Consider the following 25,914-nt stretch of genomic DNA (forward strand, 5'->3'; position numbering starts at 1 on the left):
TAAAGAGGAGCACAACGTGAAATTCATTTGATCCATTGTTTTATGAAGGCCAAATTGTTAAATAAGACCTCTGTTATGACGCTCTAGATGCTGCCTTTTGTTGCCACAGAAAAATGGGATAGTTTTGCATTTCTCACATATTCTCTACGAGAAATCAGTGGAGAGGTTGACTGCGTAGCTGATGTCTCACTCTCTCTGCTGCTAAACCTCCAGTCACAAGAGAAACGCCACATTTCTGACCAAATTCTACAGATGTGTAGATGTTAACGAAATGTGAAAAGACAAACCCCACACACCGTACTTTCACGAGATCTCATCTATTCCACCCTCAAAACCCACGGCTCTACATTTCATTGTGAAGGTCTTTCCAGCGTTTCATGACTTCACTATCTTTAATCTCCTGATCAAAGGTAGAGTTCATGTCTGTGGATGCTCTCTTATGACAAGTGTGGAATTATTCCTAACATTATTGATCAGCCTCAAAGGCTGGCAGGTAATTATTCTTGTCTTAGAACTGTTTAAGCCAACAACACCAAATCTGAAAATTTAAAGAGAAATGTGACATTTTAGGAAAAAATGTGAATTATTAAATATTCTATTTGATATGACAGTTCAGATAGAGAAATCACACATTTTCTTTAAATATTAGCATGATATACAGTACTGTGCAAACATCTTGCGCCACCCCTCATTCCTTTATATATTTGTCAGGAAAATAGAAACTAGGTGCAGTGATTTACTGAAACATGTAGAAATACAGTATATAAGGCAAAAACAGAGTTTGTACAACTCTGACAAGCTTGAAAGTCAATATTTGGTATGACCATCTTTATCCTTCGACCTCTCTGAAGCAGCTTTCTTTTAATTTCATTAAGTAGTCTTCAGGAATAGTTCTCCAGGCTTCTTGAAGGACATTCAAAGCTCTTCTTTGGATGTTGGCTGCCTTTTGTTCTGTTCTCTGTCAAGATGATCCCACAGTGCTTCAATAATGTTGAGGTCCGGGCTCTGGGGAGGCCAGTCTATGACTGATCGTGCTCCATTGTGTGTTTTTTTTAAATCCACGTGTGCTTTTACTGAGTTGGCATTGTCTTTGGGATCATTGTCATGCTAAAAAAATGAAGCTGTTGGCAATCAAACACTTTCCAGGTGGTGTTACACAGTGGATCAAAATCTGACGGCAGTTTTGTTACTAGCAGCCTGTTGCAAAAACAGATCATTTGTTCCCATTTATTTAGTTGAATTTACAAAGATTGTCAAAGGTAACACAGTTTGACAGGCATAAAATAGTATTTGTGCACCAGCAAGGTGATTTCCAAATAGCAATTAGCTGAAAACTTGGCATATCTCAGCATGCTGTATAGATCATTGAGAAAATTGGACAAGTGGAGGACAAAAGAAGAAGTGGCAAGGCTAAAAAAAAAAAAAACTAAATTAAAAATCTACAACAGGTGAACAGTATCTGAATCATGTCTTTAAGAAACAGAAAAAAACAGCAAAGACCTGACACAAGACCTGAGAGATGCATCTGACCCTTCAGTTGATCCATCTGCTGTTCACTGATGCTTCATCAGAAATGGTCTCAGTGGAAGGGTGGCTGTCAAGTAGCTATACTTATGGAAGGGAAACAGGGAGAAAAGGCTGAGGTATGCCAAATTACACAAGAACTGGACTGAAATTCAGTGGTAACAGGTCTGATTGAGTGATGAAACCACATTTGAAATTTTTGGTTCAAATAGTTATCAATATGTTCAGAGAAAGATAGAATAGTCAGTGTCTGCATCCAGCTGTAAAACATTGTGGAGGCTCTGTCATGGCTTGAAGCTGCATTTCAGCCAGTGGTGCTTGGGGATCTTGTCAAAATAGATGGAATTATGAACACAGAAAACACCTAAAGACACAATTTGCTAAATTGCCTGTTATGTGTAGAGACAACAGTGGTTCATTCCTTGAGTTGGGTGCCTTTTTTTTGATTGAATGATTAATAGGTCAGAGTTAAATGGCTTAACAAACAAACAAAATGTTAGAATAGATAAACGTTTAACTGTTTTTCTATGTATCACAATGTGTTCATCATAAACATGCACATGACCATCAGATTGTAAGCACAAAACATGCTCACGCACACCCGGACCCTCCAGGTGAGGAAAGCAGGTAACGCCTGTTTCCTGACGTCACACACACATACACACACCCCCACACACTCACGTGACACTAAAATAAAAGAGCCGGCAGGAAGAAGGAAGTCAGACTCTCTTTCAGACACGCATACAGGTGTGAGCTGACTGAAACTCTCCCTGCAGGTAAAAAGATCAACTACGGGTTTCTGTGTCTTTCTTTATTCAACGGTGGTCCGAACCTAACACAAAACATTCCCCTGAAAATGGTCAGGTACAAGAACTGCACTGAAAATAAGTGAAAAAGCAGCCAATGTTTTCTCTGACCTTTAGTAGATGCATCTGTGGTGTGAATTTAAACATCCTAAGTGAGATCGTACTGGAATTATGGCTCATGTTAGAGTTTTTGTTGAACAGACACTGATCCCACTGACAGCACTGACATCAAGGCTGTGACAATAGCTCCACTTTTTCTTCAAAACAACTGAGTTAAAAATAACAAGAAAGTCTGACTCCTTGGAAGCAAAATATAAAGAAATGAGGGGGGGCTCAAGATTTTTGCACAGCACTGTAAGAGCAGATTGGACATTTAGTTAAACACCTTAATACAGAAATGTACTTGGAGCTGCATTTCCTTGAGATATTAAGGAAATTCACTGAAACAACAGCAAAAAGGTTTAAAACTTCAGCTGTGAACTAACGTAAAAATCAGCCGTTTCACCTCCTTGAAACGGGAGTGACGGGAACATTCACAGCACTCGAGGAAAAGGATATCTGAGCGCACAGTCTTACAGAAATCCGGCAGCCTCACCTTGAACCATATTCATACAACTTTTGCCACATCTTTCTGACCTGAACAGCGCAGCGTGCACTGCTAATGCTGGAAGAAAATGTGTGGGAAATATACATAAGCTACATCATCTCTGTTTTTGTGAGACAGTGTGTTATCCCTGATAAATCCTAACAACACAGCAGGAAAACACAGCAGGCAAATCTTGCTTCAGCACTGGAAATGGATTACCTCTTTCATGTCATGTTCTGTGTCTCCAACAAAGAAATAATCCCATTAATGAAAAACCGATTAGAGCCGACCCTGAAGCAGTTCATGCACTGTAACAGAATTTTCCTCCTAATAATTGGCATTTTGCAATTACATTTGCCCTGCATTATTATCCCTCCCCCCTCCCCTTGAATAAATCCACAATTAATAGATATAACAATACAGAAGTCTAAATAAAATTCCCTCAATACTTTAAAAGATTATTCTCAAACATGGCAGTGCATCTGTAAACAAAGCTATAATCAAGAGGTATATAATTACAATGTCTGTCCTACATATGTTGTAATTGGGAAATGTCTCATATCAAATTACAAGTATGTTGGGTTTTGAACATCTGCTGAGTGAGATTGCAGTGTTGCATACATGAATTAATTAAAATTGCCAGAACACAGAAGCAAGCTATGCGAAGACTAGAAAAGGAGGGGCACTCGGACGTAGCCAGCTGCGCTCCTTCAGATGGAATCATCACACAAACACGCAGAACGCCTCAGGGATAGACAGGTGTCAAAAGATTGAATTAAAAAGGTTTTCAAGTGTAGCTGTCTAAATGCAGTACATATTAAAAAGTTTCTTGAAACCTGTGACCTAAAGTATACTCTCACTTTTGTGTTGTGTGGACAGCGGGGGGCTGTTTTCAGTGGGAAAAAGCACAAAACAACCTTCCAAACTACCACGCAGCACCAGACAGCAGGTAGATGAAGTTAGCAGCTACCTGGTGAACTTAATGAGGGCATAACCAGATGCGGCAAGCAGCTGTTTGTAGTGAAAAACCTCTATAAATCTTCAGTGGGCTAAACTACCTGTAGCACAAAACACCAAAACACAGCTGGCAGCTAAATTAGCTGGTGAACCCAGCAGAGCGTGTACATGCTAAAATGGAAGCTATTTGGATTTCAGATGCAGAGATAAAAAAAACAAAAACAAAACAAGAGTGAATAATAAACTTGCCTTCACCTGGTGGATAGAAACAGGACCCGAAGTAAATTTATATGTTGTCATTTTTACTTCAAAGTGTTAACACTGGAGGTTACAGTGTTTATGGCTCTTTTCTTCTGCGCGCAATGGGTTAAAAAAAAAAAACAAACAACAAAAGATTTAAGGGGAAATCTTGATGCTACAGCATATAATTGTGTGCAGACTATTTAAGCAATACTGCAAATCCTGTGGAAGCAGTTTAAATGAGGCTCCTTACTGTCTCTTTGCCAAATGGTGACCCTGCGGCTGAAAAATGAAGTGCGATGAATTGCTAAGCTGACCCGATGTTAACATGACAAATTTTAAAGCAAAGGTTAACAGTTTTAAAGCCTGGTAAATATTCTCTCCAGCTATTTAGAAAAATACACCCTTACTGCTTCCATAGGAATAAAGTAGCAGCCAGATGATGCTAATCAAATGAACCTGATTAACTGATCATCACTAACCTCTAAAGCAAAGGTTTTGCCAGTCTTCCCAGGAGTGAACATCCCAGCTAATTCACACCAAGGTCAGACTGAGAAACTAGAGAAAACCCAAGATTTCAGACCCTACAGGCCTCAGTTAGCATGTTAAATGTTAAAGATGATACAATTAGATAAAGACTTAACAAGTATTGCCTTGTTTGGAAGGGTTGCCACGAGAGAAAGCCTCCTCTCTCTAAAAAGAACATAGCAGCACAGCTGAAGTTCCCAAAGTTGCATCTGAACAAACCACCAAAGTGGAGATGTTTGGTCATGCTGCACAGCACCATATTTGGCATTTCAGCACAAGCGCCTCATACTGTACAAACGTAAAGCAAGATGGTGGAGGGGTGATGATTTGGGCTTGTTTTACACCAACAGGACCTGGGCACCTTGTAGTCACTGAGTCAACCATGAACTCCTCTCTATGCCAAAGTATTCTAGAGTCGAATATCAAGGCCATCTGTCTGACAGCTAAAGCTTAGCTGAAATTGGGTCTTGCCACAGGACAATGATCCCTGGCTGAAAAAGAAAACAATCAAGGTGTTGCAGGGGCAAGCTCACTGAAATGCTGTAGCAGTAGATGCGTAAGCGAATGGCTGCAAATCTCAATGAACTGAAGCAATGTTGTAAAGACGAGCGGGCCAAAATTCCTCCACAATGATGTGAGAGGCTGATAAAACAAGTACTTTAAGTTAGTGCTGCTAAAAGTGGTTCTACAAGCTACTGAATCATGGGGTGTATTTAGTTTTTCACAAGAGATTCCGTGAAAACTTTTTCACATAACTGTAACTTCCTCTTCATGATGTGATTTGTGATATTTTTTTTGGCTTAAAAATATGTAAAATTAGGTGTTTGGCCACTGTAACTGACAGATAGGTCTCATTTGTTTCGTTCCGTGACACTTTAATGAGCCTGATGTTTTTCTGGTACATTTAGTTTTTGGCTTGTTTGCCACTGGGTAACGTTAGCACCACTTTTAATATCACAGGCAGAGGTGGCAAAAGTCCTGACATTCTGTACTTAAGTAGAAGTACAAGTACTTATGTTAAAAAATACTTTAGTAAAAGTCGAAGTACTGGTTCAACTTCTCTACTTAAGTAAAAGTAAAAAAGTACAGGCTCTGAAATGTACTCAAAGTAAGAAAGTAAAAGTAGTTCTTTGGAGGACGTTTCTACCTGCTATTTTTGTGTAAAACTAATGAACCTCATTATATATTGTTGTAATAATATGAAATAATATTACATGAGAATACAAACGTTATTCCAATCTAAATTTTAATCCTAATGAATGCACTCAGCTTGAATCTGTTCTGTAGGACACAAACTGTGAAAGGGAATTTAAACACAGCTCTATTCTCTGTGTCCTCCATAGTAGAGGGTGACTGTGCCTCCACCTAAACACAAACATGAGGATACTCAGGGCTTACAGTGGGATTCAGAAGGTGGAGGAACCCTAAGATCAGCTGTAGTGGCTCTTCATGGGGAGAGTAAATGATGTAGATGATGATGTAAATGATGTTGGTGTGCAGGCTGTGATCAGCTGACCTGCTGCTGCTGCTCTGAGGTTTACTGCTCTGTGTCGATGAACTGAATTCACAAAGATGTAACCCAGTATTTCACAGCTGTCTGAGCTGATTTCCATCCCCTACACTGAAAGCATGCAGGCTGTATAAATGTTGGATTCAGTGAATGAATCTCAGCATCAGCAGCTTTGATTCAAACTCATCTCTGCTGCACTGATGTAAACTGTAACTCTGACCATGAACACAGCCTCTGTGCACCAACACAGAGCTTTACTGTAAATACAGTACAACAAGCTGACCTATTTATTACACACTAAACTGCAGCATTTTCATAGAATCTTTGGATAACACAAAGTCAGCATACATCAGTTTGTTTTGCAGTCCTTACCTTTAAATCTAACCTCTCTTCTTCCTCTCCTTTCCTCTTTCTCCATCTCTGAGTGAACTTCTCTCTCTTTGCTCTCCCTGAAATACAGCAGCTCTTCTTTTAGCTAGCAGACACACTGTGTGACAAACTGCACACACTTTGTGTGTTTGCTGATATTTGTTGAGCATTTAGAAACATTGCATTTACCAGCCACACGTTACTCCCTTTATGCTCGCTCCTCTTCAGTAGCGCTAGCTAAGCTGTTTACTTACGGACTCGGTCTGGCCCGCTGTAACCCCTGATTTTAGCGCTATAAATGATACATTAATTATATGGGTTTGCGTATTTAATCCCTTTGTACGAGATAAGCCCGGTGATGGAGGATACGCCAGTACGATTGTCTCTTATGTGTTATTATTCCTCCGTTTAGGCTCAGATCGTTTGATGTTTGATGGAAATGCAAACTTTACTCTGGCATGTTAAAAAGTAACGAGTCTGTTTGAAAATGTAAGAAGTAGAAAGTACAGATACTTGTGTAAAAATGTAGGAAGTAAAAGTAAAAAGTAGTCAGAAAAATAAATACTTAAGTAAAGTACAGATACCTGAAAAATCTACTTAAGTACAGTAACGAAGTATTTGTACTTCGTTACTTCCCACCTCTGATCACAGGAAATCACTAATGGACCTTACTGATCAAGCAAAACTTGCTAGTGCTACCCTATCAATTAATTATGGCCATGTGTGGGTTATAAAAACCAAAATGCTGAAGACAAGATTTCTGAATCAGAGGCTTCAGAAATTAATCCACATATGAGTGGATGGCGTCACAGTGACTCTGTCCATCGTTTTTATACAGTCTATGTTTTAGCACAACAAATCCCCATTGTGCACAAAGAGAAAAATCTGAACAGACCTCCACAGATTCCTATTCTAAACCCCATGGAATAGCATTGGGCTGTTCAGTTCAATTCAAATGCAGTCAACATCACAGTCCAACCTCACTAAAGCCCCTTTGGGTGAATGGGACAAAATCCCTGTAGCCAGCATCCAAAATCTTATAGAAAACCTTCCTAAAAAAGCAGAGACTTTACAGTGGCATTTTAGCTGCCCTGGTTTTGAAATGAGATGTGCGCTGAGCCCTGGCAATTCATTCTCAGAATCTGTAATTGAGTCCAACTTCATCCACTCGTTAAAGATGAAAGAAGTCCTTCTTTGATCCGAACTCTGAAGAGAATTCCAGCATTTGAAACATGGAAATAAAGGACACTATATTATTTGGGGCTTTGTTGTATTTTGGTGCAACTTTTTTTTAGTCATCTTACCCTCATACAGCCAGTCAGCAAGACCATTGAAGATGACTCCCTCTTTGCCAGTTGACACCAAGCGGATTGCTCGACTCTCTACAGTCGTTCTGTAGTAGATGTTGTTTTCGAATATGAAGACCTGGACAAAAAACAAAGGTTTTTTGTGGCCATCGTCATTAATATTGCTTTTATTTTTGCACAGAGAACACTGAAACCTCAATGTGATGTAACGCAAAGCTGACAACAATTTTCCTAATAGCCTCTGCATCTGCATCAGCTTTAAGCCAAAACCTTAATTTTTTTTTTTCTTTTAATAACAACATAACTTTATCTAAATTCAAGCTGATACACTCTCAGTCAACACCTGCTTTATGCAAGAGTGCTAAAAGAAATTTGCCTCATTATAGTTCACACTGGGTTCCTCTTCAACTCAGCATGAAACCATTTCTGTTGCTAATCAAGGAGCTGGAGTTGGCTTCGGCCCTGCAGGCACACACACACTTTGCTAAAGACATACATAGATGCAAGTATACCAATCCCCCCTGTGCTTATTGACAACTCAATCCTGTCTGCAGGGGGTCGGCAGTGAATGAGCTAAATTGCTGGTTATGCTGCTGATTTAAGCCCTCGGCACCAACGGCAGCATCGCCTGAAGGAATTAAGAGACACCACTGTCAGATGAGTGTGTGACACTTAAAACCCTCTGTCTATACACTCCAGTGTTTTCACCGCTTCACAGGTGCCAGGATGAGGGAAATGAATGTGAGACTGACTGGTGTCTGTAGTTTGGGCCTTGGTGATGTGACTAGGATGTCAGCTGTACCCTCTTCAGTCAAATTTAAGCCTCACATCGCTTGTAAGATGGAGGAAAATAGAAAGACAAAAGTCCTTTTAGCTCTGATCTATGAACGCTACTGTGAAAATCAAAGTTTTATATCATGGGATGAACATCTGAGGAAAACAGATCAATGCAGGGCTTCGTAAAAAGAGGGAAGCTGGTGGTTTGGCGAGTGTTACAAAGCAGCCGTGGGACACGATGGACAGCTTTCAAAGAGTTACACACAAAAAAAAAATAAACCCCCTCAGTTTTCCAATAATTATGACCAGCCAAAGCTGCGGTAAAGCTCAAAGCCTTAATTCAACTTTGCAGCATTAACACCAAATGATTAAAAGAGATGCATTGAGTTTCAGGGTCAACAGACTTCCTCTCAGAGCAAAACTAATACAGTCCTAAATAATCCTGAATCAAAGCACAAAGCTAGAATAATTTGTTAGGCGCACATATCTGGATTCGCACTCACCTGCTCGGTGATTTTTCAGCCTTCAAAGGAATTAGATGAGACAATAAGAGTAAAAGAGCAAAAAGCCAAAAGATAACCGTTTCAAAAGGACAGAGAGATGAAAGCAGCAACATCAAAGATACCTGTGCAGGGTGAACAGCAGGGTTTCTTATTTGCATTGTTGCAGCTGTGTGCACGTATGTGATGGTGAGTACAAAGTTGTGAAATGTCTAGTTTTGTCAATAAAGGTTTCACTAGTCTTTTTCTCTTAAATCCATCCAATCATTTGTGTATTTGTCTCAATGTGTGTGTGTGTGTGTGTGTGTGTGTGTGTGTGTGTGTGTGTGTGTGTGTGTGTGTGTGTGTGTGTGTGTGTGAGTGAGTGTGTGTGTGAGTGAGTGTGTGTGCATGCACACGTGCGGATTGACCCAGCCTCACTGACTGCACACTGTCACGGTGTAGTAATTGCTTGTGGTTTAATAAGGGGAGTGTCACAGGATTCATCTCCCTGCTCCTCTCACTGTACATCTGATGGTTGGCTGCACACACACACACACACACACACACACACACACACACACACACACACACACACACACACACACACACACACACACACACACACACACACACACAGGCATGCACACAGCACATTGTACTGATGAAACATTGATGATAAATTGCTCCACTTCTGATAAACTTAATGGGAAATCATTATATTCACAAACTGTGGTGAAAAAAAAGAAAGAAACCGCATTCGACATCTCCAGGTCAGGGAGCGACAAAAAGATGAGAGCTCATCTAAATTTTTTTTTCCTGCACAATCTTGGTGGTTCATTAAATCAAACACAGAGCTATAGTAACAGCGCTACGAGAGGAACAATCAGGTACATTATTACCATATGCAAATTCTCCTGCTCTCTTCCCTCGGCAAAAGGCAAAGTCTCATCACGCAGTTGAAATGTTAATATTTTCTCAAGCAATGTATCTGTAATTTACGCAAATGATACGATAAGAGCAATTATGGCACAAGAAAAAGCTTTGAAGTAAAAGCCGATGAAACACAAGGCCGTAACTCATTTGAGGAACGCAATCTAAACAGAAAGTAATTTAAAGTCAACAAGGGAAAAATGGAGTAAGCAAGAGAATGAAACAAAAGACTATCAGGTGCTGGATCAAGGAAACTTTTAAACTCAGGAAAGGACGGGCTAACATTTTTCATACAACGAAACCAACAACCTGTCAGCACAGCACTCAACCCCACTCATCCTTCACAAACACAACATAAATATATAGTTTCATATTAAAAAAAAAAAGGCTCAATGATGAGCTGTGACAGCTCAGAGCTGTTTATTTTTATTTTTAGCAAACTCAGTATATAACAAGCTGCTTCTGTAGTAGCCGGTTAATACATAATTGGTGGAATATGATTTGCAGAAGCAGGTAGGTGTATGAAGGAAATAGCACCCATGTTTATACTGACAAAGCAACATGTCACCTTGTGCAGCTCTGTGGCTTGTTAATTTTTTTTAATCGTTTTTAAACAATAATGGAGCTCATGAAGGAATAAGCCATAACGAGCTTCAGCGACAGAGGTAATTTGCAGGATGGATTCAGTGTTGTGCCTTTTGTGCCTTTTCTTTCAGGGAACATAATGACAATAGGCAATTGTAGGTAAGTGTAATCATTTAATAATAATAAAAAATATACACAGGTTCATGAGGAAAGCACACCACTAAAGGTTCCAAATTGGGAAGATGATTTTTGAGTGCTTCAGTGTTGTTTATAAACCTGGAAGTGTAAAGTAAAAGTTGTGTACTGCAGCCATTCCTGGACAGTGCTTCAGTAAGAATTTAATCCACTGCCCACACTGAAAAAAAAATGATAACCAAGAGTCATCGAGCTAAGAAAAATTGGATAACTGTGCCCCCTCAGTGTTGACTTTTTCAAAGAAGAAAACCTCCAGATGGAGAGTGAAGCTGTGTCACAGAAAATTGGACATGTGAAGTGCATAACATCACTGATGGACAAGGTCTCCCATCCCATGCATGAAACTGTTGCTGAGCTGGAGAGCTCCTTCAGTGACAGACTGCTGCATCCTAAATGCACAAAGGAGCGTTACCGCAGATCCTTCCTCCCAGCAGCTGTAAGACTTTATAACCATCACTGCTCCCAACAAAAACCACAATAGCCTACACAATGTAGGATAATATATAATATACTGTAAATAGTCCGGCCTGTTAAGGTTCAACACACAGGCACATCATGTACATTGTATATAGTGTTATTATTATTAGTAGTATTAAGGTTAATATTGTTTGTTGATTTTATATATATTCTTTTCTTAATAGTGTGAATTATTATATCTTTATTTATATTTATAATAACTGCGGCTGCTGTTACACCCAAATTTCCCCTCTGTGGGACAATAAAGGCTGTTTCTTCTTCTTCTTCTTCTTCTTCATTATTCCTGCAGTGCCTTCAAGTAAATAATTGGAGAAAAATGATGTTCAAGTGTATGGTTTTTATTTTTGGATAGGCGACATGTTCTAAACGAGTCCATACGGGGGGGGTGGGGTGTTCAATGCACTTTGCATGGTCAAGAGGTCGAGTCAAACTGAACTACACGGTCACTAGAGGTCACCCGACTGTAAATGTATGTTAGATGTGGCTTTCCTGAAAGAGCTGATTTTTTTCATTTTTCTGGTTAAACGAAATTACAGATTCAAAATTTGTTTGCATAGTCAGACAAACTGTCTCCAAGCAACGGGCTCCTTGTAGATAAGCTGTCCCCAAATATGTCTGACCACACAGACGAACACACACACGCACGCGTACCTGCTGACCTGTGTGAGGACATTGGCATAATGCAATCCCTTGCTCACTGCCGTAACCTTGAGCATCCTAGCTAAAGGTTCAGCTCCACTCCTCCAGGCGTCAGAAAGGCAAAATATCCTCACCTTACTAAAATTTCCATGGTCTAAAATTCAAACAGGGACAGATATGTGGCTACACACATGCAGATACAGCACATCAGTGCCATGTGTCTGCTCCCCTCCCAGCAAACCTCAGACTGGCCAAGCCAAGGGTTCTGCCACCCAGACGCCATCTGTCACTGTGTCTCTCACCAGGTCGCTGTCACAAAACAAAAATCTTCTTGGCTGACATTGATGGAGGTCAAAGCAAAGGAGGTTCGCCTGAGAGCTCTTAATGCAGTCATTACAGAGTACATAAACCTATTATTACCACAACGTTTGGGTGTTCCACTGTGACAAGTCACTGCAGTGCCTCCTCTGCGAGGGCAGAGTGATACTGACAGATCTCCACCTGTGAGCCAGAACTCAGTGAGTATAATCTCAAGGGTACAGGCTTCTTACCAGCTGCTGGCCTTGGGGCCCCCATCCAGCAAACTGCAGGAAAGCTTCACGCACCTCAGGGGGATTTAGAGGCCAAGTCTCCCTGTGTAGATAACACATCAAGAAAACATACTTGCTTGTTCATATGCTGCATGGACATCACGCATGGTATATTTGAATACAAATGCACAGTCAGACAAAGAAGTTGTGTGGTTTTTTTAAAGCTTGGTCCCACACTAGGCTTCATCAATCATCCATGTCCTTTTTTTAGCACAAGCTGACTTTGCTTGGCTAACTACAAATACAGAACAGTAGGGAACTAAGCAGACATAGATGGATGAAAGGCTAAAAAAAAGGCCAAAATGCTCCACACCAAACTAAACTGAATTAAAAAGCATTCCCATAAGATGCTGGTGAAAGCAGGTAAACAACTCTGACGTCAGTGCCTGGCTTCATATGGTCAGGGTAAAGACATGTTATTCCTCCCTGTGAGAGGGAAAGGACAGACAGAAAGTTTGTACTTACTGTGTCACAAGGCTGTAGATAATGTACTTAGCCTCATAGGAGTGCTGGTATTTCTGTGGAAGAACACAACATCACGGTCAGGAAAGGACAAAGCCTGAGAAAACAAAATATTCCAACTAGATTTCTCACCGGTTTTACTTCAAAGGCAAACAGCACATGTTGCATGTCTGGAGACACTTGGTATTTGGCAGCTCTGGATCTGTCCTGGATTGGATACAGATTAAAACACACAGACATGCTCGCATTAGAAACACACTCAGAACGGCAGCAGTAGAGAGTAAAGTTACTGCTCATGGAGAAAAATGTACTCACAAACAGCTGGTTTGGCACAACAACATTTAGCTCTCTTGTGTCAATGTTAAACTGCACAACGTCTCCATCCCTTGTACGATATAGCAGCTCATTGTCTTTAAATGACAAACAAAGAACAAACACCAGAGGTTGAGATGATATTTCATACTGTTACTGTTCCCAGTTACAGACTATGACCAGGTATTATTTTCTACTTGTGTAATACCTACTGATCAGGTCCCACCACAAGGGCAGTTCTGAGTATATACACTATAGGGACAAATGGCGGTGGGCGATAGAGGCAAGGTGCAATCACTGACAGTCAGATATTATTACATCTCATCATTGTTTAAGTTGATCATTTATATATGCATCCAAGAGTTACAGAGCAATCTAAATAATCTGGAGTTTACAATTACCCGAAGACAGATCCTAAAATAAATTTCTGGCTTCTTAGCCATTAAAGGTTCAATCATGTTCACCCGTTAGTTACGTATATGCATTTTGGTAATGTATCTCCCACTGGTCTATGTTAAAAAGGCTCTGAGTATCTGTTATGCGAGCTACCTTACCTTGCGCTAAAAAAGAAGCTCATGTTTCATGCGAAGTGTTTCCTTAAGAAGTTTTAAACCAAACTCCCTGCAATACAAACTCTCTTTTCTTCATCAAACTGAATATTATAATCCATAGACTTCAATATCAGCATCCTACATCTGTCAGTCTCTGATTTAATTTATATAATTAATTTAAAAAATAGTTAACAAGCAAATACTCTGTAAATGTGACTCTGAAAGCATCTCAGCTCAGGCTCAAACAGGTACATTTTGCTAACACCTGTTTGTGTCATTCAAAAAATGCTTGTCTTACAATTTTCAGCAACTACAGATGCAAATAAAACATAACATTTTCAGTCAACTTTAATGAACGATTAACCATTAATTGTAATTAATTAATAATAACTAGAGATTCCCAGCACAATATCACATACATGCTTTACTGATTTTTAATCATTCAAGTTTGTAGTCCTGGCATTTTTTTTTTTTACTGTTATAAAACCCTTTAAAAAAAACCTTAATCTGAAATATTAATGATTGCTTGGGTACATGTTGAGCATTTGACACCTCACACTCTTATAAGCTGTCAACATTTTTTAATGATACAAAAAAAATCCTATAAGTTAACTAATTATATGCATTATGAAAAAACCAAAAACAGTTTTCTACAAAGACAAAGGCAAGGACAGACCCCCCCAGTACAACCTCAATGTGATAAAAGTCACTTCATCTGTGACTACTGCAACAAAAGTAATTACATGCTTCCAATTAAAGCTAACTGTATGAACAGATTTAAAGGAGCCTGAGAAAACCACACACTTCTCTCACTCCACCTTGTAAAGACTCACCTGAACAAAGCAGAGGGAACAAGAGGACCGACCATAGGCAGAAACCGTAGCAGTGTTAGGAGGGGCTGTAAGAGGTTTTTCTTTTCAGAGCAGGTTTCTCCATTTTGTAAGGACTTAGAGGTCACGATGACTGAGGAGGCTCTAACAAGAGTCTCTCAAACTCTGTGCCTGAGAGGCATCTCTCCTATCTAATATTAGAAACTTAGACAAGGATCTTGCTTAAATAACAGTTTTACTCCTTCTAGACTAAAGGTGAAGGAGCTGCATTAGCCTTATCTGGATGGATGAGTCGGTAGATAGAAAAGTTGAACGTGTTTATGCACCATGTTAAGAAGTGGCTTTCAAACTGTGTTGCAGTGTGTCATATCAACCTTTGTGGTCATCTTTGCTCTCCCTTGTTTCTCTTGAGGTATGGGAAGAGCCAGGCGACCAATAGAATTTCTGCAAAATGCATTTGCTACTCTTGCAATCTTGCACAGAGAGGTTTCTGTGATGACAAAGACAGCGAGAAGGACATTGCATGAAGCTGTCCTTTAATCACGAAAAGAAGTGTTATTTTCATCTTCTTTGGTAAAGGAAAAAAAAAAACCAGAACATTATGTAGTCTGATGAAATTAGTGGATCTAGCATGTCTGCTGCTGACCCAGCCAAGACCACCACGGTGACTGCACGATATAGATCGTGAAATGCTGATAAAGGAAGGAAGGAGGAATTTTCTTACATGAAAACATGATCCCTAACACACTGCAACAAACACAATGTTTTTAGAGAAGAGAAAAATTGAAAACGTGGCCAGGAATGTTCCCTAAACTGAGTCCACTGGAAAATCTTTGGATTATTTTAAAAGTGGAAGGTAGAGCAACAAAACCCCTCCAGCAAAGAGCAGATGAAAAGGAAACCATCTGTGAGAAATAGGAGAACATTTCTCCACAGTCTGGCATCATTCATGCCCAGGAAGATTGAATCTGCCATCAAATATAAAAATAGGCATGCAAAATATAAAAGGATGGGAACCCGCTAAGCAGGGATGTACTCATTTTTGTTGCTGTTCGTTGCGAAAGGGCTCTGTTTAAAGTTGCCTTCACTCTTCTAGGGATTGGGGTAAAGCTGGAATAAATGGACTGAATTTTATGAGAGTAGAGTGAGTTTTGTTGTATACTGTACATTCTGTTCTCTGCGTGTATTTCAAAAATATGAGCACTTGAGTCAGACAGTGGGAGCCCTTTGTTTTAGAGATCAATCCAAAGGTCGAATACTTCGTCTTTGAGTCAGAGTCTGTGAGAAACTCATAGGTGAGTCCAAAGACTACTGAGGCGAGCGGTGATCAAAGAGCAACGGGGATCAATTACGCATTGCTGTGAATGAAGCCCACGAAATATTGATGAGGAGTGCTCAAGTGTGAGGCTGTCCCATTGGGTTTCTTATCAGAAGGTCATTAGCACCGAATGGGGGTTGATCGCATTAATGTAGCTGACAAGATGCAATGTCACATAATTGATTGCTGGAGTTTCGTCAGGTGCCGAGGACATTTTCATCAGGGCCGTGAGTGAAGGGCATAGAAACATGCAAAGTTAACTAATTATATGTTAATAAGCCGGTAATGTAAGCAATCAGTGGAGCAATCTACGCATCAGAATAAAAGGACAGATGTAAGGTCGTTTTCTGCCTGTGCACTACATGAAAACAGCTGCATTCAAAAGTATACGTGCCAGTCGTCAGGTGTCAGTGTGTCAGGCCAATAATCGGTGTATGACTTTTACAAAGTGGTTTCACTTCTCATAGAAGATATGAACAAGACCTGTAATGTTTAATGTTTTAAGGCAGTATTTCTCAAACTGTGGGGTGGAGCTATGTTGAGCAGTATGCTGAGAGAATGAAGTTTAGAGGGAAAAATTATTTGGCTGAGCTATTAACAAATCAGAGACATCTGTATTGGGATCCCAAGTGTAAGCTGACAGCCAGAAGCCAAAAGGGAAGAAAACACTGCTTTAATATTCAAGTTTGCTGTGTTCTTAGAAGCTTCTTATATTGTCCTCTGTATAAAATCTTTATCTTAAAGTAAGATGTAAGTATTCATAGAAGATTGCCAGCAAGATGCCAGAGATCTCCTACCAGTCTGTGGTAACGAGTGCCATTTACTTTGCTGTCTGCTGAGAGGCTAGCATCAGTGCCAGCAAGATCAACAAACATCCACAAGGCAACAAACCATCACTGGCCATCGTTAACGGCATTTGAGTCCGTGAGGGACAGGAGGTCACTGAACAAACTGCTCTCCATCATGGACAACCCATCGCACCCGCTCCATTCCAAGCTCCAGAGGCAGCAGAGCTCATTCTCCCGCAGAAATATTCAACCCCTGCTGCCATAAAGAATGCTTCAAGAAATCATTCCTACCGTTCTCTCTAAAACTCTACACCAGCTCTCCTTTTTGTGACAGGTGAACACACCTGTCAGGACATAAGATGCCACAGACATTCTGTATCAAACCTTCTTGTTGGTGTTTTTTAGATTTCTCCTGTACATATTATTCAGTACAGGAGGCAGAGCTGTACTGTAGGTGGCAGAGTTGAAGATGTTAAGATTTGGGATGTGACTGGGATGGACAAGATTAGAAATGAATACATCAGAGGGACAGGTCAGGTTGAGCGATTTGGAGAGAGGCAAGGCTGAGATGAGAGGAGACAGAGGAGAGGAGAGATAGAGGATATATTGGACAAAGGATGATGAAGATGGAGCTGCCAGACAGGAGGGAAAGAGGAAGACCTCAGAGGCGGTTCATGGCTGTAGTGAAGGAGGACATGCAGAGGGTTGTCATGACAGAGGAGGATGTTAGGGAGAGATGTAGGCAGATAATCTACTGCATATCTATCCATCTTTTCCTCTTTATCGGCTCCCTGTTAAATCCAAAATCAAATTTAAAATCCTTCTCCTCACATACAAGGTCTTGAATAATCAGGCTCCATCTTATCATCAGACCTCATAGTACCGTGTCACCCCAACAGAGCACTTCACTCTCAGACTGCTGGCTTACTTGTGGTTCCTCGGATACTTAAGAGTAGAATGGGAGGCAGAGCCTTCAGCTTTCAGACCCCTCTTCTGTGGAACCAGCTCCCAGTTTGGGAGACAGACACTCTCTGTTTTTAAGATAAGCCTTAAAACTTTCCATTTTGATCAAGCTTATAGTTAGGGCTGGATCAGGTGACCCTGAAGCATTCCTTAGGACTTTATCTTGCAATATAAAGTGTCTTGAGGTGACTGTTGTTGTGATTTGGTGCTATATAAATAAAACCAGATTGAACTCTATCTATCTATCTATCTATCTATCTATCTATCTATCTATCTATCTATCTATCTATCTATCTATCTATCTATCTATCTATCTATCTATCTATCTATCTATCTATCTATCTAATACAGTGGTGCAATATTATGATGATTCTCCGCATCATAATTAAGCTTAAAACAATCAAAAGTATTTTTCCTGTTGAACACCAGGGGGCACAGACTTAGCTGATCGAGCATTTCTGAGCTCAGGCAGCAGCTTCCTACTCTCTGCGTTATTAAGGTTACAGAGGGCACAGCAAAGCTGATTAATTCTGCATCTTTTCAATTTGACTCCCACACAGCCTGATCAGTTTGTGTTACATAGCTTTAAGACTGAATGCAAGCATTTACATTTTGTCATCTAACATCTGTTAGAAAGAGGATGATCAGAGTGATTGTTAGTTGAAATAGCTGTAATGTTTATTTGAAGTAGTGCAGATTGCATTAGCATTAGAAACAGTCGAGTTTGATAGTTTCATATTTTCCCTGCTCATTTTTATCTGTAAATTTGAGCTATTGCAGCTCCCTCAGCAACTTACTCAAAACCCATCCTCAGATGTATCTTATAAGTATAGTACACAGTTCGATAAATGCTTAACTTTAGATATGGAGGCACTACACTTGTCAGACTCAGATGTTTTGCACCTTTTCTTTCTTTTTGTTACATTTTGCTTTTTTGTTCTTTATGAATCATTTCTGTACCTCCCTTGATTGTTGGCTTTTTGGCTTTAGGCTTGTTCTAGCAGGCTGGCCATGTCTGACTTGGCTATCAATATTTCTCATCGTTAGTATTCCTCTGGTTGTTCAACCCTGCTATTTTTTTTTTTTAATAAGAAACTATTATCACCACTGTACAGACAAATCACAAAAATATGCTACCAATCAAATATTTTACCTTCACATTTAATCAAATAAATAAAGTTTTTTTCAAATCTTATAACCTAAATGAATCCAGTTGTTCTTATCACCCAGCAACTATGTTTTAAATTCTTTCTACAATGAAAATAAATCTGTTTGAACCAAAAATGTGGTGAATCATTTTAGGCTGTTTTTCTTTCACCCTTCTGTTAAGTTCATCCCAAACCAGCTTGCTTAAGCCTGAAGACCTGAGCTGGTCTTCCACCAATTAATGAAGACGTTTTGCTGCAGGATGAACCCCGGCCTTCCCGCGTTACTTGTCTTTCCCTCATAATTTCAATAACAATATAAACATCTTCATCCTGCACTGCTGTAGCCCTAATGATGCATCAGAGGCTTTGGTAACACAGGCTGCTTTCTTTGTATATGCAGAGTGTTTGTAAGCATTCCACAAAAAGTTTGGGCACCTGCACAAATCCTTTGTAAGTTTCAAGGCTTCCTTTAAATCCACTTCTGCAGGAAATATGTCAGTTATCCTATTTCTTAATCCCCGAAAAATGCCTGGTTTCTTTTAGTCTCTGGAGCTTGAAAAAAGGCGACTGGACTTCTTTTTGTTTCTTGAAGACGTTTCACCTCTCATCCGAAAGGCTTCTTCAGTTCTCAACCAAATGGTGGAGAGACCCAGGTATTTAAACCCCTGTGGGCGTAGTCCCCTGGAGGTGGTTATGACCCTCTATTGATCATGTGCTTGAACACATGTGCCCAGGTGTGAAGGGGGCGTGGGTCATATTTAATCAGTGGTTTCAGTTGAAACCAACTTAGGACTCCGCTCCATTGTTTCCTGTGGCCTATTGAGGTCACTGGAACAAAGGTGTGAATGGGGGTTGAGACGTCTGGGAAGGGAGCTCAGGACAGCACTGTAAGCGGGGGAAAGTTGGTGACGTAATCCACCTCCTCTGTTCAATGATGGTTGTTCACAGTGGACATAGATGGCTTCTTTCACTCCTCTTTCAAACCATCTGTTTTCCCTGTCCAAAATGTGGACATTGGCATCCTCAAAAGAGTGCCCTTTTTCCTTCAGATGCAGATGTACTGCTGAATCTTGTCCTGTCGAAGTGGCTCTTCTATGTTGTGCCATTCGTTTGTGAAGAGGCTGTTTGGTTTCACCAATGTAGAGGTCCGAGCACTCTTCACTGCACTGAACAGCATACACTACATCGCTGATCTTGTGTTTGGCGGGTTTGTCCTTGGGATGAACCAGTTTTTGTCTTAGGGTGTGACTTGGTTTGAAGTATACTGAGATGTCATGCTTGGAGAAAATTCTTCTGAGTTTCTCTGACAAGCCTGACACATATGGGATGACAATGTTGTTCCTCTTGTCCTTCCCATTCTCTGTAGTTTGTGTTTGGCCTTCATTCCTGTGCATCTTAGCTGATTTGATGAAGGCCCAGTTGGGGTAACCGCATGTTTTGAGGGCTTTCTTAATGTGTGTGTGTTCCTTATGCTTCCCTTCTGCCTTAGAGGGAACACTTTCCGCACGGTGTTGTAGGGTCCTGATCACCCCAAGTTTGTGTTCCAGAGGGTGGTGGGAGTCAAAGAGGAGATACTGGTCTGTGTGTGTGGGCTTCCGGTAAACTTCAATGTTGAGGCTTCCATCTTCCTCGATAAGCACCGCACAGTCCAGGAATGGTAACTTGTTATCTCTGGTGTCCTCCCTGGTAAAACGTATGTATTTATCCACTGAGTTAATGTGACGAGTGAAGGCTTCTACTTCTCGGGTTTTGATTTTGACCCAGGTGTCATCTACATATCTGTACCAGTGGCTAGGTGCCGTCCCTTTGAAAGAACCAAGAGCTTTACTTTCCACTTCCTCCATGTAAAGGTTGGCTACAATGGGAGACACTGGGGAGCCCATGGCACATCCATGCTTCTGTCTGTAGAATCCATCATTGTATTTAAAATATGTTGTGGTAAGGAAGACGATTCCTTACTGAACAGAACCAGCTTCACCCCAGATCAGATTTGTGCACTTTTAGATCTCTGCCTTACCACAACATATTTTAAATACAATGATGGATTCTACAGACAGAAGCATGGATGTGCCATGGGCTCCCCAGTGTCTCCCATTGTAGCCAACCTTTACATGGAGGAAGTGGAAAGTAAAGCTCTTGGTTCTTTCAAAGGGACGGCACCTAGCCACTGGTACAGATATGTAGATGACACCTGGGTCAAAATCAAAACCCAAGAAGTAGAAGCCTTCACTCGTCACATTAACTCAGTGGATAAATACATACGTTTTACCAGGGAGGACACCAGAGATAACAAGTTACCATTCCTGGACTGTGCGGTGCTTATCGAGGAAGATGGAAGCCTCAACATTGAAGTTTACCGGAAGCCCACACACACAGACCAGTATCTCCTCTTTGACTCCCACCACCCTCTGGAACACAAACTTGGGGTGATCAGGACCCTACAACACCGTGCGGAAAGTGTTCCCTCTAAGGCAGAAGGGAAGCATAAGGAACACACACACATTAAGAAAGCCCTCAAAACATGCGGTTACCCCAACTGGGCCTTCATCAAATCAGCTAAGATGCACAGGAATGAAGGCCAAACACAAACTACAGAGAATGGGAAGGACAAGAGGAACAACATTGTCATCCCATATGTGTCAGGCTTGTCAGAGAAACTCAGAAGAATTTTCTCCAAGCATGACATCTCAGTATACTTCAAACCAAGTCACACCCTAAGACAAAAACTGGTTCATCCCAAGGACAAACCCGCCAAACACAAGATCAGCGATGTAGTGTATGCTGTTCAGTGCAGTGAAGAGTGCTCGGACCTCTACATTGGTGAAACCAAACAGCCTCTTCACAAACGAATGGCACAACATAGAAGAGCCACTTCGACAGGACAAGATTCAGCAGTACATCTGCATCTGAAGGAAAAAGGGCACTCTTTTGAGGATGCCAATGTCCACATTTTGGACAGGGAAAACAGATGGTTTGAAAGAGGAGTGAAAGAAGCCATCTATGTCCACTGTGAACAACCATCATTGAACAGAGGAGGTGGATTACGTCACCAACTTTCCCCCGCTTACAGTGCTGTCCTGAGCTCCCTTCCCAGACGTCTCAACCCCCATTCACACCTTTGTTCCAGTGACCTCAATAGGCCACAGGAAACAATGGAGCGGAGTCCTAAGTTGGTTTCAACTGAAACCACTGATTAAATATGACCCACGCCCCCTTCACACCTGGGCACATGTGTTCAAGCACATGATCAATAGAGGGTCATAACCACCTCCAGGGGACTACGCCCACAGGGGTTTAAATACCTGGGTCTCTCCACCATTTGGTTGAGAACTGAAGAAGCCTTTCGGATGAGAGGTGAAACGTCTTCAAGAAACAAAAAGAAGTCCAGTCGCCTTTTTTCAAGCTCCAGAGACTACTATGACCTGGATAACTGAGAATCTACACAGACATACTGGTTTCTTTTAGAATTTATATGATGATGCCTAATTTTTTTTTTAACTTGAACAGTTTAAAGTTATTGAATGGAGTTGAAATGCCTAAACTTGAACAATAGATTGAAAAGCTGGGGCGTTGTGACACATCAGACTGGTAGTGTATGTCGGACTTTGATGCTGATGTTGTGTTCTGTGTGATGCCTGTCATAAAGTGTCTGGATGCGTTCTGTGTTTTGACGCAGGAGTCAGATTTTAAATGTCAGAAACCCGTTTGCTCACTCACCGCTGAGCCATTTGGCGTCTGGGTCATGGACGTGAAGGTCCGGACCAAAAACATCTTCTATGGTTACTTTCTTCTTAAGGGCGAGGCTGTCATCTTCACCTGTCAGCGTATTTCACAAAAGGATAAACATGCATAAATTGAACATGACATACAGAAGGCCACATATTTATATTCATAATAGATTCTGCAGTGAAACTTCAAGGAGCATCTTTCAGTCTTGCCAGATTTTTAAGCATTTCAATCGAAGTTTGAAAGTTTTGGAGCAAAAACTGAAGGAAATCTTTTGATTGTTTTATCAACATGTTTTGCTTTATTGTACACTCCTCTTCCACCATAGGTGGTGCCTCCAACATCTATTCCCTACTATAGGTGGGTCAATTTAGCACAAAGTACAAACAAGAAAGGGGCCCCTGGTATTGCTCTATTGCTCTGAAAGCACCAGTTCCCAACTTCCTGCTGAGCTTTTCAGTAGCAGGCTGGTGACTTGTTCCACTCTCAAAACCCAGAATGAGATCTGAAGCTGACAGCTGAACTGCAGGTGGAGCAGACAACAGGGGAACAACAAGTGAGTGAGCCTGGATGTAAGAAAGGGAAATGGTGAATATTTGAACCCTTTTGGCATCTTATAGAACACTTTTACTCAGGAAAGCACTGTAAGAACAGGAATTGTCACGATGGCTGACAGCCCGGTCTTACTGTACAAAATGGGAAGTTGACAGATTCTTCGGCGCTCTTCACGTTGCGACTGAGCGGCGAGATCTGAGTGAGTAAATACCACATCGAGTGTTGTCGAGTGTTTACTGAGTTGAAACATCATAGAAATTCTCTTGCCTGGTAAGAATCTGCAGAGCGAGGGGAGAAATCTAATTCCCAACACGAGGCAAACAGTGTTCTGATGCTTTGCCAATCTGACAAATGGCTAGGGTTATTGCAGCACAATGATCTCCATTAAACAGGCCTGAATGACATTACACATTAAAAGGGCCATTACCTAGTGAGACGATTACTGGTAAAACTGGTATAAAATTGCGAGCAGAGAAATGATGTCCTCTGTAAAACCTTGCCCCCGTGGAAAGAAGGTTATCAAATCAAGAAAGATGCCCAAGACGCGAGAAAAAAAGCAGAAAATTAAAGCGATTTCATCTGAATCATGTTTAGAATAGGGAAATTCAGCAAACTCCTCTTTTAGTGTTATGCATTCATGTAGAAGTGTGAGCTGCCCAGTTTTGGCAGATATTGGCTATATTAATTAAAGTAAATGGCACTTGCCTTGTGGTGCACAAAGTGCCAAAGAAAATACCTTTAGAAATCCAGCAGCAGTGTCTCTTTCTATTAACCATAAAGCATTAAACCAGAACTTTAATGTAGGAGATATTGTCTTCCCACCATTACAGCTCATCTAAGATGGACACCATTAATGCTTGCATCCTGTCACGAGCGCGAGCCTCTCTCTACGGACAGATGGATGCGTCTTTCTGCACACCATGTGTGTAGAATTTGTGTGTCTTGAACAACAGCTGGAGTACTTTTCTCTCTCCTCACCTTGTTTTCTCGACAGGAAATTTAAAAGCTTCACGTATTCTAATGGATTTTGGTGCGACATTAGGACATAGCCCAACAATGATTTGCTTTTTATGAGAGATTTTTGCTGCTATTCTCACACAATCCTAGTATTCAGCATTTGCAGCATCTAGCACTTGCATTGCGATGATTTTTGTGTTTAGTATTTTACACAGTCAGCTGAGGTGATTATGTAGCTTCGTCACAGCCTTGCGCTCTCAGAGGTTCGTCTGACTTTTCTAATGTGTTTTGCTAGTCAATTTGAAACCAAAGCTCTGTGGGTAGAAAACACGTGTTCTGAGGCAGAGAGCAACTGCACAGATGTGCATCAGGGAATATTGTGTGTACTCATGTCTCCACTGGGAGATTTCTATCTCATTTGTTTGAATACCAACTATCAACATCTCAGAAACATTACAGATCTTAATGACAATTAATGGCATGCCGAGTGTGTATTCTACAACCTTATTGCAAGACAAGACTGTCACCTTTGCGTGAGTTTAAATCCTTGGCATAGTCTATTATAAAGGCACTGGATGGGTATTTTGATGCCGATTAGACATTATTTTTCAATAAATATAATAGCTTAAGAGGATTATGCATTCTTGGCATCCTTGGAAATGCACACCCACTGACTGTTAGCATAGCTGCATGCAAGTGTGTGTGCTTGCTTGTGTTTCCTAAACGGTGCATACCAGGGCTGAGCAGGATAACAGAGGTGACAATCAGAGAGCAGATGACTAGGATGACCAGCAGGGCTATGGCTATTCCCTTCCAGTTCCTCTGAGGTGGGGCACTGCCAACAAGGTCCTGAAAAACATAAATATTAAATTATAATGAACAAAAGCAAAAAAAATAAAATAAAAATTACCACCTTTCAAACAGCCATGGAAAGCAAATAAAGTGATTCAAGTTCTATTATTCTACTGCGCTGTAGAAGATGTACAACATTGAGGTGATTTTTTTTTTAATACAGTGCTTTAGAGTTCATCTCATCATGAATAAAAATGAAGTATTTTGTACTGTCACCGCCGGAGGTAGAGATTGGCCGGAGGACAGCTCATGCTGTCAGACAGATGCTGACAATTCAGCCACTTGTGCGCAGTAACACTGCATCATCCAGTTGCTCCCCGCTGCTCGTATACGAAGAGTCCCTGCAGTTTTGCCTGATAGCTGGAGCGAAGCTACGGCTTCAATACAGACACAACAGGCAGAATAATGAGCCACTCTCCTCACGGAGCCCAGCAGATGGTAGATGGCTAATCAACACTGTTTGAAACGCACATGCTGCAAAAATCCACATGACACACAAAACACTTTAAGTGCAAAAGTGCAGCGTGCAGCAGTGAGAAGACTGACCAACACTCAAAAACACATCTTAAAGTATTTCAATGTAAAAGCCCTTTGAGTGGTTTTAGTGTGTGATTTTACTGGCACAAGCACACACCATCAACCATCTCTTGACACACTGCGTCCATTAGAAAGCAACAGGAACAGACAGTTTTCTAGAATAGCTGTAGATGAGTGCTGACCTCCTGAACTCAAAGCTGTCTTTCACTCGCTCCGTTTCTAGGCTTGTGGAATTTGAAGCAGCACTTCTTGGGCACACATGTCAGATATTTCCATTTTCAGGACTGATTAGGCTACTCAGAAATGTCATCATTTCAGACTTTAGATCCTTTTGCAGTCTGAGTGGTTTCCAACCGTTTTGCATTGTACTGCCCTGCTCGATAAACTCAAGCACCCCTTCAAATTTTAACACC

At 40.9% G+C, this 25,914-nt stretch overlaps 1 protein-coding gene across 2 annotated transcripts in view; it reads right to left on the reverse strand.

Moving 5' to 3' along the window:
• The window catches only part of LOC115796299 (dipeptidyl aminopeptidase-like protein 6), a 77,282-nt gene that overhangs the window by 7,935 nt on the left and 43,433 nt on the right, over positions 1-25,914 (reverse strand). For both annotated transcript variants that reach the window (XM_030752628.1, XM_030752629.1), the window contains exons 2-8: positions 24,847-24,961; positions 22,592-22,690; positions 13,280-13,374; positions 13,097-13,171; positions 12,968-13,020; positions 12,464-12,545; positions 7,825-7,945 (exon numbers count right to left, since the gene is read on the reverse strand). In XM_030752628.1, coding sequence (XP_030608488.1) covers positions 7,825-7,945; positions 12,464-12,545; positions 12,968-13,020; positions 13,097-13,171; positions 13,280-13,374; positions 22,592-22,690; positions 24,847-24,961 — 640 coding nt within the window. The remainder of the gene's footprint in view (positions 1-7,824; positions 7,946-12,463; positions 12,546-12,967; positions 13,021-13,096; positions 13,172-13,279; positions 13,375-22,591; positions 22,691-24,846; positions 24,962-25,914) is intronic.

This window comes from Archocentrus centrarchus, chromosome 17, assembly GCF_007364275.1.
Source record: "Archocentrus centrarchus isolate MPI-CPG fArcCen1 chromosome 17, fArcCen1, whole genome shotgun sequence".
NCBI classification, from domain to species: Eukaryota; Metazoa; Chordata; class Actinopteri; order Cichliformes; family Cichlidae; genus Archocentrus; species Archocentrus centrarchus.